General features: G+C 41.3%; 1 protein-coding gene across 1 annotated transcript in view; it reads right to left on the bottom strand.

Moving 5' to 3' along the window:
• LOC109912174 (serine/threonine-protein kinase 32B-like) overlaps nt 1-19,336 on the bottom strand; it is an 860,354-nt gene that overhangs the window by 688,398 nt on the left and 152,620 nt on the right. Inside the window, exon 5 of the mRNA XM_048603938.1 lies at nt 11,209-11,246. Coding sequence (XP_048459895.1) covers nt 11,209-11,246 — 38 coding nt within the window. The remainder of the gene's footprint in view (nt 1-11,208; nt 11,247-19,336) is intronic.

The following is a 19,336-nucleotide window of genomic DNA, read 5'->3' as shown; positions in this document are numbered from 1 at the left end:
CCTGTGCCTCCTAACTCAGCAGCTGGAACACTACCACTATGCCACATGAGCCCTTGTAAAATCACAAACCACTCTCCAACTCTGGATGGTTGGTGGGATTCAAACCTTGACCACCAAAACATTACCTGGGTCTCTACAGTAATCGTCTATGGATAAATACAGTACTACTCAGCCAGCAACCCCACCCCCCAACAATCCTATGTATAAGATGCAAACATACTTCATATCACTTGCATTAGAGCATAGGTAAAGAAGGAGTGACATTAACAATCAAGGAGGAATAGATTGCAAACTTGGGACTTGAAGCACACAATCAAATTAACCTAAATGCACGAACTCTTGCAAACTTCATACCCCTGCATGGCTACCTGGGTATTACCCAGCACACCCAGGGGAAGTACATAAATACTAATCCGGAGTTCAGAGATTGGCATGAAGGCATAAAATTTGAATTTACTCCATTAGCAAACCTGCAACGCATACAGTCAACATACAACATAGGAGCTTAGGGGCTCTTGTGACACAGTGGTAGAGTGCCTATCTCTAGACCTGAAGGTCTGTTTTAAGTGCTGTGGGAGGTGTATCACAACTCGTTCAAACACATGATTCAAAATAATTTCTTTTAGGGTACAAGAATTGACCATCTTCCATTTAACTCTGAATAAATTTCTTTCCGTTAGTTTTGTCTATGTGAGGCTAGACAAACCTATATTGGTGACTTGGTAGAATGCCAAGTTAGTGTTTGAGTAGAAGTTGATAAACTAAGTGCCTGAAACACCATAAGACCACAACATCATAAAATGTAGGAGCAGAATTAGGCCATTTGGTCCATCGAATCTGCCCTGCCAATTCAGCATGGTTTCTCAATTTCATTCTCCTGCCTTCTCCCTATAATCTGTGATCCCCTTATCATTCAAGAATCATCTATCTCTGCCTTAAATGCACTCAATGACTTGGCCTCCAAACCCTCTGCAGCAATGGGTTCCACAGAATAACCACCTTCTGGATGAAGAAATTCCTCCTCATCTCAGTTCTAAAGGGTCATCCCTTCACTCTTAAATGATGCCCTTGGGTCCTAGTCTCCCCTACCAGTGGAAATATCTTCTCCACACCCACTCCATCCAGGCCTCTCTGCATTCTAAAAGTTTAAAATCAGATCCCTCCTCATCTTCTAAACTCCATCGAGTACAGACTCAGAGTCCTCAACTGCTCCTCATATAATAAGCCCTTCATCTCTGGGATCATTCTTGTACACCATCCCAAGTCCAGTACTATTTCACCTAGGTTTACCTTCCCATCCTCTGAATGATGCCGACTTTGTAGAAACAAGTACAGGCTCCACCTACAGAAGGCCACCCAGAAACTCTGGCCAACTATAGCTAATGAGTTTCTAACTGTTTCATTGGACACTTAGCAAATGTACAATGAGAATCATCTAACGGTGCTGCATAGTGTTCAGGCCTGCAATCTTGGTCTGGTACTAAAAAGGTGGGTCACTTTGAGTCCAATGGGCAGTCATTTCTGTCAGAAGTGGATACCAGAAAAGTAGGAGAAAACTATATAATTTGCAGAGGCTCTTGTGCTGTTTAAAGAGTCCAGTGCTGTGTAACATTCTGGTCATGGTTATCATTTATGCTGCATCATGGCTGTAAACTGAAATGAATCCCCGTGGCAGGCAGATGTTCACAAAGCCTGGCAATGGTTAGCTTGTAGCTTTTTTGGTATCAGATGAGCAGTGACTGGGAATCTTAGTAATTATACTTCTACATTTCAACAGCTTACTTCATTGCAAAAAAATTCATGGGAGAGTCAAAATGTATCAGTCTAAACTTTAAGTGAAAACAAAATTCCAATTTGCTTAGCAGCTAATTACACTGGAGGAAGATTGAAGATTCAGGCTTTGTGTGTGTGGGTGTGTGAAAATTGGGTTGCTGAGTATTGAGTCTTGCTGTTATTGTGTGAAATGTACCAAGTAGAACAAGATAATGCAAAACAAAATTCTTTGTGCTGTGCTGTAGTCTCGAGCCCTGGCATAACTCAACAGCCTTACATCACTAATGGGCAGCTCGCCCAGAAACAGAAGAGTAGTTGGCATATCAAGACATTGACAAGCCTGGGCACTGACTGGCCATGTAGCTTAGCTGTGGTAATTGCACATGATTTTGAAAGACTGCAAATGTTGCGCATCAATTTTGGAAAGGAAGACAGGCACAGATGTCAACATATAATATATGTGATGCCTTTCCATCTCGCAGTTAAACTGCCATTGGCATTTTTTGTTAATACATGGAAACAATGCACCTCAACATAAATCAAAACACCCCAGGAGGCTGAATTAACCGTTTAGCTTTGGTATGGGGGAAGAAATGAAATACTGATTTTTAAAAAAAAAAAATTCTGTTCTATTTATCCCTCCAAGATCCCTCGTTCCGGTCATCATGCCTCATTTCATTTTCCCATCCCAAGCACTCTTACCCTCATGACTATCCACCACAACGCTTCAGCACTCCTTGATCAGCCTTCTTGTTGCTGAGAGACCAAATGGCCTACTCCTGTTCGTATTTCTTAAGGTCTTATCCCAGGACTTGTCTACTCATTAGTTTAAATCTACAGCTTGCCTCTGGTCATCCTCTGAAGGGCTCATTCTCTGTGCTGCCCTCCCTCTGAGCAGCAAACCAGAATGCCGCTCTCTCACCAACATTTGTTTGCCATGGGCCAATCTCCTTCCTGTCCAACTTACTACTCTCACTGCTGACCCTGTTGACTCTGCTAATGGATCAGGTATCATTATTTCTCCAGAATGTCCATTCACTTGAATAGAAGGCCCCTAACATTCAGACCATCCATAGGGTCACAGGAGCAAGAGTAGACCATTCAGCCCCTACCATTCTAGATCATGGCTGATCATCTACCTCCACGCGATTTTCATCATAAGAAAATATAATTGAGAGCCAAAGGCATACTGAAGGTGTAAGTAGGAAGTGAAAAAGCAAATAAGAGAAGTGAACAGGAACTATGAGAAAAGACTAGCAGCCAACATAAAAGAGAATAGGGATAATTAGGGACCTGCAATAAATACTAGACAGCAGGAGACACCCATATCCCATGAGTGAATAAAATGAAATTTCAAAGTCCTCTCTGTACAGACATAAACAGTACAAGAGTGGTTTGAGGAGGAGTAGGGCTGATCAGAGACCAAAAAGATGATTTACACATGGAAGCAGGGGACATGGCTGAAAGTTACATTTAAATGAACACTTTGCATCTGACATCACCAAAGAGGAGGTTACTACCCATGCTACGGTAACAGAGGAAGAAAGTCTGTCACTAGAAGGGTTCAAAATTAATAAAGGAAGAACTCTTAGATGGATCGTTGGCACTTAACGTGAACAAAGCACTGGGGCCAGACGAGATGTCTCTAAGGATTTTGAAGGAACAGAGGGCAGGAATTGTGGGGGTTCTGGCCACAATCTTTCAGTTTTCCCCTTGACTCAGGGGAGGTGACGTAAGACTCCAGGATTGCTTAAGCATTGTTTAAGAAAATCTGCATGGATAATCCTAGCAATTACAGACCAGTTAGTTTAACTTCAGTGTTAGGGAAACATCTAGAAACAATTATTTGGAATAGAATTAGTAGTCACATGGAAAAACATGGGTTGATTAGGAAGAATCAGCACAGATTTCTAAAGGGGAAATTGTGTTTAATGAACTTGCTGGGGTTTTTTTTTGAAAAGGTAACACTGTGGACATGGTATATTTGGATTTCCAGAAGGTGTTTGATACAATGCCACACAGACTTGGGAGGAAAGTTATAGGTCATAGTAGAAAAGAGACAGTATTAACATAGATACAAAATTGGTTCAGTGATAAGAAACAGAATAATTGCCAATAGTTATTTTCAGGCTGGATGAAGGTTTGTAGCAGGGTTCCCCAACAATAAGTACTGAAACCTTTGCTTTCCCTCATGTATATTAATGACATGGATCTTGAAGGGTCACTTCAAAGTTTGCAGAAGACACAAAATTTGGAAGAATTTTAAACTATGAGGACAGTGTAGAACTCAAGGAGGACATAGTTTGTGGCATGGACAGTAGGTGGCTGATGGAATTCATTGCAGAAAAGTACGAGGTGAAGTACTTTAGTGGGAAAGAACATTGAAAAACATGTAAAATTGGGGGTGTAATTCTAAAGGGGGTGCAGGAGTAGAGGGACCTAGGTGCACATTGCACATATTATTGAAGGTGGCACGACTGGTAGGAAGTGCAGTTACTAAAGTATATAGTATTCACAGCTCAGGGATATAACATAGAAGATCAAGGAGGAGATGCTGAACTTGTACAAGACATTTGTTAGACTTCTCCTGGAGTACTGTGTTCAGTTGTTGGTGCTACATTATAGGAATGATGTGAATTCTTTGGAGAATGCAGAAGTGATTTATTAGAATGGTTCCAGGAAAGAGAAACTTAAGCTATGAGAATAGATTGAAGAACTTGGGACTGTTCTACTTGGAAATAAGAAGATTGAGAGGAGATTTGTCAGAGGTTTTCAAAAGTCATGAATGGGCTAGACAGTAGATAGGAAGCAGAGTTAGGGAGAAGCTGTTCTTGCTTGTAAAAGAAAAAAATAAAAGAGAACATAGATTCAAAGTGGTATACAGATGAAGCAAGGGTAATATGACAAAAAATGTTGTCATACAGTAAGCAGTTAGGACGTGGAATACACTGTCTGGCAATGTGGTGAACACAGGATCAATTGAAGTATCCAAGCGAGCATTGAATGATGATCTGGATAGAAATGGTGTGCAGGAATATGGGGAAAAAGGCAGGAGATTTGCACTAGATACTAGAACCAGTGCAGGCACAATGCTCCAATTGACTTCCCCTGCGTTGTAGTAATTTTATGACATTGCCTTCAAACATAGCTTCAGTTTTAAATTATTTGTTCTTGTTTTCCTATCTCTTCCTTCCATTTATTCCTCCCTTTTTCTGTAAATTCTCCCCACCCCATGAAACCCTGTCACTCCTCTAATTCAAGCCTCTTGCACATCGGATTTAAATCACATCACTGTCGATTGCTACGTATTCAGTTGCCTTGACTCCAAGATCTGGTATCCTTTTACTTCACCGCTTCTTTCCTCCATTCAAAGGGGCTCCTTAAAATCTACTCTTTGACTATGTTTTTAGTCACTGGTTTGAATGTCTCCTTATGTGGTTTGGTACCACATTGAGAAACTGGTGGCATCATGTGATGATGGGAAGTTGATGAGTTGATGATCACAATGGGAGGGACGGGGAATGACGGGGTATCTTGAGATTGGCGATTGTACTAGGAGGCAGTTCAGGAAGATGGTAATGGGTGGTACTTAGAGGGAGAACATGCGTTGAATAGCTGCAAGGGAAATATGCTTAATCTAAGCAAATACTCCCAAGACCTCCTGATACACAAGTAGTGGAATAAAAGCTATTTGACCCATCCCTTCTCATCTCTGTTTACATGCTGGGCTCATCTGAAGCTCAGGTAACCAGGAAGTCAGCCATAAACATACAGACCTTGCTAAAATGGAGATATACAGCCCCTTAAACTTTCTAAAAGTGGGACCATGGATTTTAAAAGTGGTTGGTCGCCCATTTCCCATCCTTTAAAACTCAATGTGGTGGATTCAAGGGGGCTTGTAATTTGAAATTGGAAATTTTCAATGTTTTAACTAGTCACATGCCCCTAGCCCACCCGACCTGTTTGGTGGGAGGGAGGGGAAGAGATAAATGACCCGCACATGTCTATTTCCTAATTGACTATAGTAAAGGGATCAGAGAACCTATGGTGGGACATTTAGGACAAGAAGTGAAGTGATGTGATAAAATCAGCACTGGCAGCTCTAGAACAAATGATAAACACCGATGCAAAGAAATATTGAGAGAAAGTAGTGCCTAGGAGTTTGTACAGCATCAGATCAATTGGTGGTCAGGTGAGGATCATGACCTTCCAAATGATGGTATTCAGTTAATAAGGGATTTGGAAGGATCAACTCCGTGACCCCTCCTGACTGCTTCTCTCCTAATAGCCTCTGTCAGCCGCCTTTGGCTTTCAGGTTGAATCTGAGAAACTGAGGTTCCTAGCACTCAGTTTCAAGGGCACTTGATCCCCTTGAACCCTTGGCCTTCTATCTGGTCATAAGCCTCTGAATATTTCCCCATTGAAAATGGAGGCAGACCTGTACGAATAGGAGAAGATGTACGAGGTGCGCTGCTCATGGAGAGCACTCAGAGGTTAATAGATTTTTGAGAAATGAGGGAAATTCAGGATAAGGGGATGTTGCAGTATGTTGAAACTGAAGATGATGACTAACCAAAAGCCAAATGAATGGCAAAACAGACTCAAATGATCAAATAGTCCAGTCCAGCAATCATTTCATTGCCTTTGTGTTCTTATGTTAGAGTCTAAGAATAGTGGGAACAGGGTTCGGCTCTTCAACGATTCAATGTAATTGTGTGGCTGATCCACATCATAACTCCAGACACCTGCATTTGTTCTGTAGGTTTTATCAACCTCAATCTCACCGTTTAGAAATTTTCATTCACCCCCAGTCTCCACACTTTTGAGGAAAGAGCTCCAGATTTTGAGTGAAAGATCCTGACATCATCTCTGGATGGCCTAACTTTAAAGTTAGCTTGAAGCTCCCTCACTCTGGACCAGTGAGTCATTCAATTCCATTCCATGAGCACTCCTAGCCTTTGGACATTTCAGCAAAACACAGCCATAGCCTTGACAATGACTCCAAGAGGGGATATCGCAATCCTGAGCCTCCCATCAAGAACCATTCATAACTTCAAGGTGTACAGCAGAAGGCAAGAGGAGCAGGAAATCCTAGACTCCTTCTCCCCTCTCCAGTGTTGGAGACTAATGACAGTTGAAGCATCATCAACACCCTGCCAGCTGAGAGTGGGGAACCAGGGTCTGGATGAATCAGTAAAGTCACTGGATAAAGCTACTAAACCAGCAGGGTCCCCAGCCTCCTAATTTCTTAACTACATTTGCAGAAGTAGATGAATAGAATTAGCTTTGATATGTGGTATCAACTTTCAAGAATAAATAACTTGTATTTATAAAGAGAACCTTCAAAATAGAAAAGAAATTAAAAGGCACTTTGTAAGAGCAACCTCAAATAAAATCTGACACTGTCATATCAGGAGATATTAGGAGAGGTGACAAATAGCTAGTCAAAGAGGCAGGTTTTCAGGAGCATCTTAAAAGAGAAGAGACACCAAGAGAGGTGGAAATGGGGCCAATTCCAGATCTTAGGGTCTCAGCAGTCAATAATTACACAACTGATCAGATAATTCCATGCTGGTCCCCATAAAGCTGGTCCAAAATTGTTCCTCCTTCCCATCTAATCCTACCTTTTCTCTCAAACCACTATCCATTCTTGGGAGACAGATGTAACACAGCTCAGGTCAGCAGTGCAGAAAGACGAGAGAACATAAGGGATTAAAGGCTATGTGACTGATTTAATGAGTAAGATAGTTGTTTACCACTAACTCCAGGCAATCATCCAAGTGACGAATTTGAAAGATGGAATCTCCTTGTACATTAACAAAATTTCTGCAGCAATTTTTAACCCCATGGGCATGTACGTTAATGTTGTATTAAGTTAATCCAATCAAAAATACTTAGCAAGTCAAACAGTTGTCCAAAGCATTTGGAATCTGTTGTGAAAAACAATTCTACATGAAGTCAATTCAAAGTTAACCGCTTTCATCCATTCAGCTAGCACTTGCTACCTATATTGTTTACCTGCAATAAAAAAAATGCTTAGTTGTGAAGTTGTCACTTATGACTTTTTAATGGCATTAACAATGTTTAGACTCTGTGGAGTGCTACGATCTTGATATAGTGTCAAGCGTTTGGTCAATATTCCTCAAGGTATAAAGTACCACACCATCTTAAGGCAAACTAATGTATGAATGCTTTACAGTTTTTCTTTTTCCAGGTAGTGAATACAGGCATTGGGCACTGAAGGTAAAAGATCTTGTCATAGCTGTATAGAGTCATATGGCACAGAAGCAGACCCTTTGGTCCAACTCATCCATGCCAACCAAATATCCTAGATTAATCTAGTCCCATTTGCCAGCATTTGGCCGATGTCCCTCTAAACCCTTCCCTTTCATGTACCCATCCAAATCCGTTTTAAATGTTGTAAGCCTCCACCACTTCCTCTGGCAGCTCATTCAAAACACACACCACCCTCTGCAAAAACGTTGGTCCCTTTGGTCCCTTTCATATCTTTACTTCCTCACATTAAACCTATGCCCTCTAGTAGCCTAACCGTTGTCCTGTACAGCCGTAACAAGACATCCCAACTCCTATACTCAATATACTGATCAATAAAGGCAAGCATACCAAAGATGTTCTTCACTACCCGGTCTACGTGCGATTTCACTTTCAAGGAACAATGAACCTGCATCCCAAGATCACTTTGTTCAGCAACACTCTCCAGGACCTTACCATTAAGGTGTATAAGTCCTGCCCTGATTTGCCTTTCCAAAAATGCAACACCTCACATTTATCTAAATTAAACGCCACCTGCCACTTCTCGGCCCATCCACTCTTATCAAGGTCCTGTTTTACTCAGATAACCTTCTTCACCGTCCACTACATCACCAATTTTGGTGTCATCTGCAAACTTACTAACCATACCTCCCACATTCACATCCAAATCATTTATATAAATAATAAAAAGCAGTAGTCCCAGCACCAATCCTTGCTGCACACCAGTGGTCACTGGCCTCTAACCGAAAAACAACCCTCCACCACCACCTTCTGTCTCCTACATTCAAGCCAATTTTGTATCCAAATGGCTTGCTCTCCCTGTATTCCATGTGATCTAACCTTGTTAACCAGTTAACCATGTCAAATGCCTTGTTGAAGTCCACTGACAACGTGCACCATTCTACCTTCATCAACCTTCTTTGTGACTTCTTCAAAAAGCTCAACAAGTTAGAGAGACATGATTTCCCAAGCCATGTTGACTATCCCTAATCAGTCCTTGTCTTTCCAAAAAAGTGTAAATTCTGTATCTCAGAATCCCCAACAATTTACCCACCACTGACGTCAAACTTACCGATCTAAAATTCCCTAGCTTTTCCTTACTACTTTTCTTAAATAATGGCACCACATTACCCACTCTCCAGTCTTTCGTCACCTAACCCATGGTTATCAATGATACAAATATCTCAGCAAGGAGTCCAGCAATCAGTTCCCCGAGACCTGATCAGGAGTATCCCAGAACTTTGGGGGAAGATAGAGAAGTGATTGCAGGAGAATCCCTAATATGAATGTACAGTTCAATTTCTGCACGTTAAATAGAACAAATCCAAGACAAGGCTGGGCACAACTCGTCACATCACTCCAAGTGAGGTTACCTGAAAAACCTGGAACATCATTCCTGAAAAGCCAGTGGAAATGATTTAATCATAATTTTCGAAAAGAAGTCAGATTAATTCTGGAGGGAGAAGAATTTGCATAGCTACAGGGAAAGGCAAGCAAATGGGGATAGTCTGGACAGCTCCTTCAACATTGATTGAAGCAAACATTGGAAAATATCCAGGTAAAACTGCAGGGAAAGGATGCACTAAGGCTAAGGTTAAGACCTGCCTTTTTAAGATGCGCTCTACCTCGCATTAACCACATCCATCAGCTGCTACACAAGGGTCACTTTGCTGAGTATATCAGGGCTGGTGCTCCCTTTATGTGACTATTGTCCTTGGTATTTAACCATAGAGATCGTGAAGCTGGCCAGCAACAAAGCCAATGACAACAAGACGACACACATTATCAGGGAATCCCTACAGCGTGGAAGCAGGCCATTCGGCTCATCAATTCTGCACTGAGCCTCCGAACAGCAACCCGCCCAGACCTATGCTCCCTTCCCTATCTCTCTAATCCTGTATTTCCCATGGCTAATCCACCTAGCCTGCACATTCCTGGATACTATGGGCAATTTAGCATGACCAATCCACCTAAACTGTATATCTCTGGATTGCTGGAGGAAACCCAGAGGAAACCCACACAGACACGGGGAGAATGTGCAAACTCCACACAGACAGTCAAACGAGGCTGGAATCGAACCCGATCCCTGGCGCTGTGAGGCAGCAATGCTAACCAATGAGCCACTATGCTGACCCAAATTCATTCCCCGTTACCTACTGCTTGCTATTCAAAATAACAAGGAACTGAACAAACTTCTGGGAGGGGTCACCATCTGGGCAGGCTCCAACATCCAATCTGTGTTGCCACTGAAAAAAACCAGACATCCCAGCAAGGGTAAACTCCAGAAGGAACAAAATGGAAAACAGCACAAAGAAGCAATACAGGCAAGATGACCCAAATCATTTCTTTTTGAGCTCTATCAAACTGTGACTCTGTAAATATAGTTTGGTGTCAGACCCAGCAGGAACCCCAGTTGGTATTGTGAAACCTGATTTCTCATAAAACCCCTACAATGGAGCAATTTCCTTCAACTGGAGAGGCAAAATAAATCAATGAAAAAAAAGGAAAGGAAAAGGTGTAATCAGTAAATCACAAGCCTATAGAGACCTTAATATTCTATCCATCTCAGTGAATGAGGGAGAATCAAGACTACAGCTCTGCAATTTCTTGTCTAACAATTACCAGTCAGTGCTGCTCCTCAGTGGGACATCCCAATCACAGAACCAGCACTAACCTGCAAGTCAGGAAATTGAACACTCAGTCTATGAGATCACCTCCAATTTTAATCCTTGAAATCACATGCAGGTACACATTCCAAAAGAAATCTATATGAATAAGCGATAAGAATAGACCACTCAATAAGATCATGAGTGATCAAATCATGGACTCAACTCTAGATTCCTACTTATCCTGATCATTTTTCATCCCCTCGGTAATGAAGAACCTATCTGCCTCTACTATAAAAATATTTATAGATCTTGTATCCACTGTCCAGTCGAATAGTTGGAATCATTGATAAAATTGCCCTTTACTGTACAGGGGTACTGAGGCCAGCTTTAGCTTCACTAACTGCTCATCCAGGATCAGCTAACCAGACACAATTCCTTCAAATCATCCACTGATACTGCATACTACTTTATACATTGTAATAAGCCATAAGTGCATCTTACATTACATTATAAGTTTTACTTACTGTTACCTCAGGCAATATTTGCCACTTACCACGATCATCAAGAAGAATGTTGTCAGGTTTAATGTCCCTACAAAAAAAAAACAAAGTAGAATTAATTTTGATAAGCAGTTTTTCATTGGTTTATAGGCTCAGGTCAGCCCCTCATTAAAGCTTTTCAAGATTGCAACTAATTATACTATACTAATGATTCAACAGCTACAGATGTTTTCTGAATTAAAATAAATTAATAGAATGTAAGACAGATTAAGATAGTAATCAAGGCAAAATTGGGAATGAGACAGACTGTGTATTATTTAAGCAGTTATCAGAAATGCAAGAAAGTACATCAGATTGCATTTAGCACAGAAACAGGCCATTTGGCCCAACAATTCCCTGCCAGCATTCATGTTCCTCATGAACCTCCTCTCACCATTTCTTCACCTGACCCCCACTAGTGCTACCATTTATTATTTTCCTCCTAATTTGTCTTTCAAGATTCTCACTCCTTCCAGTGTAACAAAGATAGTCAGTATCTTAAACATAAGACTGTTGGTTTTAAATTTCCCACCAGTGAAGCATCTTTTCTATGTTTACCCTATGAACTACTTAATCTTAAAATCTCCATTAGGTAACGCCTCAGCCTTCTCATTTCTTGAGAAAGAGAGTCCACCTTGTTCATTTTCTCCTGATAATCATATCATCTCAATTCTAGTATAATTTTTATAAGTCTTTTCAGTATCATCATCATCACCAGTAACTCAAAGTATTCTTGTAATAACAAGACTGGAATTGCATGGGCACATTGGGGGATGGAGAGAGAGAAATAGAGTGGGATTGAGTTGGAGGTGGGCCTGGGCAGGGATGCCTAAGCAGGGTGACCTGTTATAATTCCTCAAGTACCTGAATGTCTCCTATAAACCAAAATATTGTGTCTAAGGCTTTAAAAAACTTGTTTTTACTTAAACAACAAAATTGTGGACAGTTAGAAGCTGATAGGAAAATCACCTGGAAAATTTTACAGGCCTGAGCAACTCTGCCTACAAACCTATTAGTGGAGGATCGTAGAACTCTGCCCCAAAAGATGTGAGGCAAGGCATGTGCAGCAGATTAAGATAATTGGTTGTCAATTGGACTGACAGCCAGAAAATCTCCTTGCTAATTAGAACTGGCTGTGTAGCCAAACTTTGAATTCAATTCAGTCCAGTGCATATTGATCTAAAGTTTATGCAGTTGTATTAATTGGGTTGACAGTGAGTCAGAAACACATTCTACATCTTTATTTTATTGAAGGCCATGGGAGAGATAGCAAATAGCAGGTGACTATAGGTTTGATTATGAGGAGAGGCATTTATGGGGTAGACAAAATTCCCTTTTGACTTTTACGGGGTAGACAAAATTTTCAATCATCCAGACCCCTAACCAAAATGGCTGCAGATAGGATTTTGAGCAGAGACGTAATATTCCCTGACCCTGTCACAAATCACACCTCCATGAGGTCTCTTGGAGTCCAACTTGTACCTCCATACCCTTATTATGGTCAAAAACCTTGTGCCCTGTCATCAGGCAAATGATTTGCTGTGTCTCAGCACATCATCAATTATCATGAATTCATACACATTTAACTAATTATCAATTGGTACACATTTTCTACATGTTTGTTAAGTCTTGCTTGTCACTTACATTTTGTTAATTAATACATAAACTATGTTAAATGCACTAAATTTATACATAAGAATAGGTTTGTAATTATAAAACACCAAGCCAGGAATGTAGCTCATTCTTATTACATGTTATTTTATGGGGAAGCTATTTTTGTCCAGCTTGACTTCATTTAGCACAATTTTTTTGGGAACACATTAAGTGTGCTAATTATGTGTGGGATAGTTGTATTAGAAAAAAATTATAATTTGAGTCTTTACTGAAGTTACATAGGATCATGAGGAAGTAGCAAAACTGTTTACTTTTAAAAAGGGAATCAATCTGACCCAAGGAACCAAAAGAACATTAGTCTAACATCAATGATCAGTCCAACAGAACTGACAGGAGTAAACTGGTAGAGTAAGTATCAGATGTAGCTCAGTGGTAACACTGTTGCTGCTGAATCATAAGTTTGTGGGTTTAATTCCAAATTCACAGATGGACATCTTATCCACGTTGGCACTTCAGCTCAATATTGATGGTCAATCAGAGGTGCTTTCTTTTACATGAGACATTAAAGTGAGGCCCGTCTATAGTTTGTGGATGGCATGAAAGATCATGCAGCAGGTTTCAAAGATGAACAGAACATTATTAGCCTGTGATTTGAGTGACATGCTAAAGGAAAAGAAAATGAACAATCTAAGTTTGTGAAAAGAAGCCATTAAGATGTCCTTTGACATCAAATAAGGCTGATTTAAATAATGCCTGTTTAAAAGAAAACTTTTATTCATGAAGGTTGGGAGAAAGCAGGTGTACTATCCTAAATCGGTTCTGCGAACTCAAACCAAAGCACCAAACTAATTTTCTTACTTGTTTATTGCCTCCCTGGATGAGCTGTGCAGGAAAGACAATATGAAATTGTCACCAGCTGTCCAGAGCCAGGTTGAAAATTACATTACTTCTTCACTTGTTACAATGACTGGACAGCCCATTAATTCCTTCAAAGTTTGTGGTGGCCTGATAAAAGTTTGCTGTTTGTCTCCAAATTGAGGGTCATGAATAACTCTTAACTACCCTCTGAAATTGCACAGCAGGCCATTCAGTTGTTTCAAACTGCTAACAATCCTCAGAAAACAAATGAAACCAGACAGATCACCTGGCATCAACGTAGGCACTGGATACGACAAGAGCAAATTCAGTCCTGCCAACCCTGCAAAATCCTCTGGGGACTACTGCCAAAATTAGTAGAGCCTCTCACAACCTAGTCAAGCAAGAACATAATATGGTCATACTCATGGAATCATATCTCACAGAAAATGTCCCAGATGCTACCATTCCTGGTTATGGTCTGTCCCACAGGCAGGACAGATCAAGCAGAAGTGGCGGCACAGTGTATACAGTCAGGAGGGAGTTGCCGTGGGGGTCCTCAAATTTACTCCAGAAACCATGAAGTGTGATGGGATCAGGTTAAAATGGGCAAGGAAGCTTCCTGTTGATTACCACGTATCACCGTCCCTCGACTAATGAGTCCAATCTTATGGAGACAAAGCTCTGTTTTCACAGTGAGGATATCTTTCATTATGCTGTGAGGCATTGTGATAAATGGGATAGACTTCAAACACATCTACCAACTCAAGACTGGGTAACCATTAAGTGCTGTGGGCCATGAGCATCAGCCGAATTGTATTCAAACACATTCTTCAACATAATGGCCTGGCATATACCCACTCCGTCATTATCATCAAGACAGGGGATCAAATCAATTCAATGAAGATGCAGGAGGGCATGTCAAGAGCAGGAACGGACAAACTTAAAAATGAGGTACCCATCTGGTGAAGCCGCAAATGCAGCTGCTTGTATTCCAAACTGCACAAGCTGCAAGCAAAGACAAAGCTAAGCAATCTTACAGTCTACAGATCATTTCTAAGCTCTGCATAAAGTCATCGCTGGTGGTGGATTATTAAACATTTTCCTGGAGGAGGAGGCTCCACAATATCCCATCTTCAATGATGGAAAAGCCCATCGTGTCAGTGCAAAAGATGAGACTGAAGAATTTGCCTCAATCTTCAGCCAGAAGTGCTGAATGGATGATCCATCTCAGCCTTCTCCAGAGGTCCCAATTTCATAAATGCCAATCTTCATCCAATTTAAGTTAATTCACTTCACATTGTATCAAGAAATGGCTGAATGCACTGGATACTGCAAAGCTTATGGGCCCTGACTATGTTCCATTAATAGTACTGAAGACTTGTGCTCCAGATCTTCTCACTCCATTAGCCAAGTTGCTTCAGTACAGTTACAAAACTGGTATCTACCCAACAATGAAGAAAATTGCCCACCTATGTCCTATACACATAAAAAAACAAAGTCAACCCAGCCAATTACCACGCCATCAATCTAGATTTTCAGTCATGTGAAGGAAGGGTTCACGCACAATGCTAGGAAGCAGCACTTGTGTAGCAATAATCTGCCCACTGACTCTTAGTTAGGGTTACCCCAGTGTTGTTATAGGATAGGAGGTGGTGGAACTGTAATGTGACTGGGCTAGTAATCCAGAACCCAAGGCTAATTAATTAATTAATTTGGTGGACATGGATGAAATTTGAATAAAAATCTGGAATGAAAAGTTAGTCTAATGGTGACCATGTAGCCATTGTTGATTGTCATTAAAAAAATCTGGTTCACTAATGATCTTTTAGGGAAGGAAATCTGCCACCTTTACCTTACCTGGTAATGGCCTATGTATGACTCCAGTCCAACAGCAATATGGTTGATTCTTAACTGCCCTCTTGGCAATTATGGATGTGCAATAAATGTCAGTAAATAATAAACAAAAATCCAGGAATTCCATAATCAGTGTATATTTTCTTAAAAGATAAGCTCTTGACCTCATTACAACCTCAGTTCAAAAACAGGGACAAAAATGGTTAAGTGAGAGTGACTGCCCTTAGCATCAAGGCCACATTTGACTTAGTGTGGCATTGAGGTGCTCTAGCAAAACTGGAGTTAATGGGAATTGGGGAACACTCTCCATTAGTTGGAAACAAACCTGGCACAAAGGAAAATGGTTGTGGCTGTTGGAGGTCAATCATCCCACCCCTAGGGCATCTCTGCAGGTGTTCTTCAGGGTTGTGTCCTATGCCTAACTATCTTCAGCTGCTTCATCAATGACCTTCCCTCCATTGTAAGGTCAGAAATTGCGATGTTCACTGATAATTGCACAATGTTCAGCACCATTCATGCCTCCATAGATACTAAAACAGTCCATGTTCAAATGTAAAAAGATAAGTGGCAAATAACATTTATACCACACAAATGCCAGGCAATGACTATCTCCAGTAAGAAAGAATTTAACCATCGCCCCTTGACACGCAATGACATTACTGTCGTGAAATCTACTACTATAACCATGTAAATACAGTGGCTACAACAGCAGGTCAGAAGCTAGAAATCCTGGAGTGAGTAACTTGCCTCCTGACTCCTTAAAGCCAAGGCACAAGTCAGGAATGTGATGGAATACTTCCATGCTTGGGTGAGTGCAGTTCCAACAACTCTCAACAATTTTGACACCATTCAGGATAAAACATCCAACTTGATTGGCACAATGTCGACAAACATCCACTCCCTCCACCACCAACACAATAGCAGGCAGAGTGTACCAGTTACATGGTATATTACTTCACCATGGTTTCAGAAACAGCATCTTCCAAATCTACTACCATCCAGAAGGAAAGGGACAGGAGTTACTGGGAATACTATCACTTGCAAGTTTCCCACCAAGCCATTCCTTCAATGTTGTTAGGTCAAAATCCTGGACTCCCTTCTTAACAACACCGTGGATATACCTACACATGGCTGCAGTGTTTCAAGAAAACACCTCAACACTATCTTCTCAATGGCAATTAGGGATGGGCAATAAATGCTGGCCCAGCCTATGAACAAATAAAAGTGAAGACCTTTTGACTGTTTGTCAAGTGTCATCCAACCAGAGAGTGAAGAGTCCCAACCAGAGAATGATGGGTCTGCTTTTGCTTTCTGATTAATGTGGCAAGGCAGGAAAGCGTGGCATAAGCGAGCTAGCCAATCAATAGTAGGAGTATAGGTGTGGGGCAGTTGGGGGGACAAGGCGATGTAGTAACACCTCCACGATTACATCCAGTCTGACTTGTGATCCCAACAGCACCTTGCAACCTGATGACATTTAAAATCTGTGCTTGTGGCATGGCCTTGTTTCATTAGGTGGAAGAGAAATGGTAAAGAAAGATCATGCTTTTGTTTATTTAGTGTCTTTTTTGTGCTGTGGATGACCTAAAGTGCTCTAAGCCAAATATAAGCTTTGCAAGAGTAGTCACTTTTGTAATGTAGTTACTTAAACATCCATTTGCACAAAGTCAGATCCCACAAGCAAAATTTCATAAATGAGCAGAAAACTGGTTTCCATGATGCGTAAAGATGAAGTACCTGTGGAGAGAAAGCAGAGTTAATGTTTTGGGTGCAGCAAGATCTGAAGAAAGGTCACTGGACCCGAAACATTAACTCTGCTTTGTCTTCACAGATGCTGCCAGGCCTGCTGAGTTTTTCCAGCAATTCCCATTTTTATTTCTGATTTCCAGCATCCGCAGTTCTTTGGTTCTATTGTTTTTATGAAGATAAAATGTTGACCAGGACATTCACTGGAACTCCCCAACTCTCCTTCAGATGGCACTGTGGGATCTTATATGTTCACTCATGACAGCAGGTCAGCCCTCTTTATTTGTTAAGATGGTCTAAACCATCCTCACTGACAGAAGGTTCCAGTGATTCAGCCTCATTTACAGATACAAGAAAGGGTTTTCCAAGGCCTTCTGAATTCAGCATTCAGTTCACTTATTGTGGTTTTACCCAGAAAGGACAGAGGCTAAACACGGACAGTGGGCAGGCTTTTGAGTTGGAGGCCTATTCCAAAGTTATCCAACTTGATACAGCAGCAGGATGTTATGGAAGGTAAGTATGAGAGAGAGCTTCAAATTGAGGTGCCCTTTTCCCCAATTTTCAAAATACTATATAAAACCCCTCTATGGGTGCTTCTTGCACTCAGGTAGGCAGGAAGGTCCTCTAGGCTGGCCTTCAGTGTCGGCAACCATATCCTTTGCTGGGAGGATTTCTCCAAAAATCTAATCTGGACCCTGCAACCTACGGGAGCCAAGAGGCTGACTGGAAAATGCCAACTTGTTCTCTTTAGTAATCTTAAGTGGCTCTTGGTGAGCTGCATTGGATACCTGTCATGAAAAGTGGATAGCCCTGCTGGCCTCTGTGAAAATGGCCCAGGTATGGGATGGAACCCAGAAACTGACAAGGTGACCAGTGGTGCTATTTTTAGCTTGCCTTTCTACCTGGTCCTGGCAAAGCCTAAAACTCAGGCCTCATTCTCCAAAGCCTGTGGGGGAATCTGGAACATATTAGTTGGGTAAATACTGGTTATTTAGGGAATATATCTAAATCCCAAACTGTAAGAACCGGAAAGAACTGAAAGAACTAACATCTGTGGGAAAATCTCCTGACTTTGCACACTCTTTGGGAGCTTCACCTACAAAGACTATATTGCAGAAACATGTGCATGTGCTGCACGTAATTTTCCAATTGAATTCCTAATGAGGCAGGCTCTCCACTGCGAGAATGGATTCAGAAAATTATTTTTCATAAATACTCCTGCTATATCACTGTATAATTATAAAATATATTCAAACTCCACGATCAATTGTCAGAACTATCTTTCATCTTATCACTTTGCGACTGTATCCTGCACCAATTAAGGTTGCCCCAAGTTCAGCAATTGAAACAGGAAACTGCACTGAAACATCCTAGGGTTCGTCTGATCAACTAAGTCGAACTGAATGTGGCTACAAGCAGCTCAAAGGGTGCAGTGCGAAAAGCCACTGATCCATAATTGGATCATACTTATTAGTGTGGAAAGAATCATTTGTAGTGAGTCACATTGTGTAAGAGGAAATGCAACTGCTGATTTTTGTCTCCAATGGCAACAGGACTTGGCAATCAACAGGAAGGAGATTAAAAGGTTTTAAATTGGCAAGACAAATCAGTAAGTCAGAATATTTTAACAGGAAAGAAGAAGCAACACAAGAAAATTGATAGAATACAACCACTCGGCCAATTATTGGTAGCTTTGTCCATGTTGGTACTTGTTTTCTGCTTCTAGAGAGTTACTGCAACTATATGACCAATAACAATATGTTCAGTGACAACAAGGTGCAGGGCTGGATGAACACAGCAGGCCAAGCAGCATCATAGGAGCAGAGAGGCTGACGTTTCGGGCCTAGACCCTTCATCAGAAAAGGGGGAGGGGAAGGGGGTTTTGAAATAAATAGGGAGAGAGTGGGAGGCGGATAGAAGAGGGATAGAGGAGAGGATAGGTGGAGAGGAAACAAACAGGTCGAAGAGGCGGGGATGGAGCCAGTAAAGGTGAGTGTAGGTAGGGAGTTAGGAAGGGGATAGGTCAGTCCAGGGAGGACGGACAGGTCAAGGGGGCGGGATGAGGTTGGT

Source organism: Rhincodon typus, chromosome 12 (genome assembly GCF_021869965.1).
Source record: "Rhincodon typus isolate 14 chromosome 12, sRhiTyp1.1, whole genome shotgun sequence".
NCBI classification, from domain to species: domain Eukaryota; kingdom Metazoa; phylum Chordata; class Chondrichthyes; order Orectolobiformes; family Rhincodontidae; genus Rhincodon; species Rhincodon typus.
The sequence above is the reverse complement of the archived record's forward strand: the minus strand, read 5'-3'. Positions and strand labels throughout refer to the sequence as shown.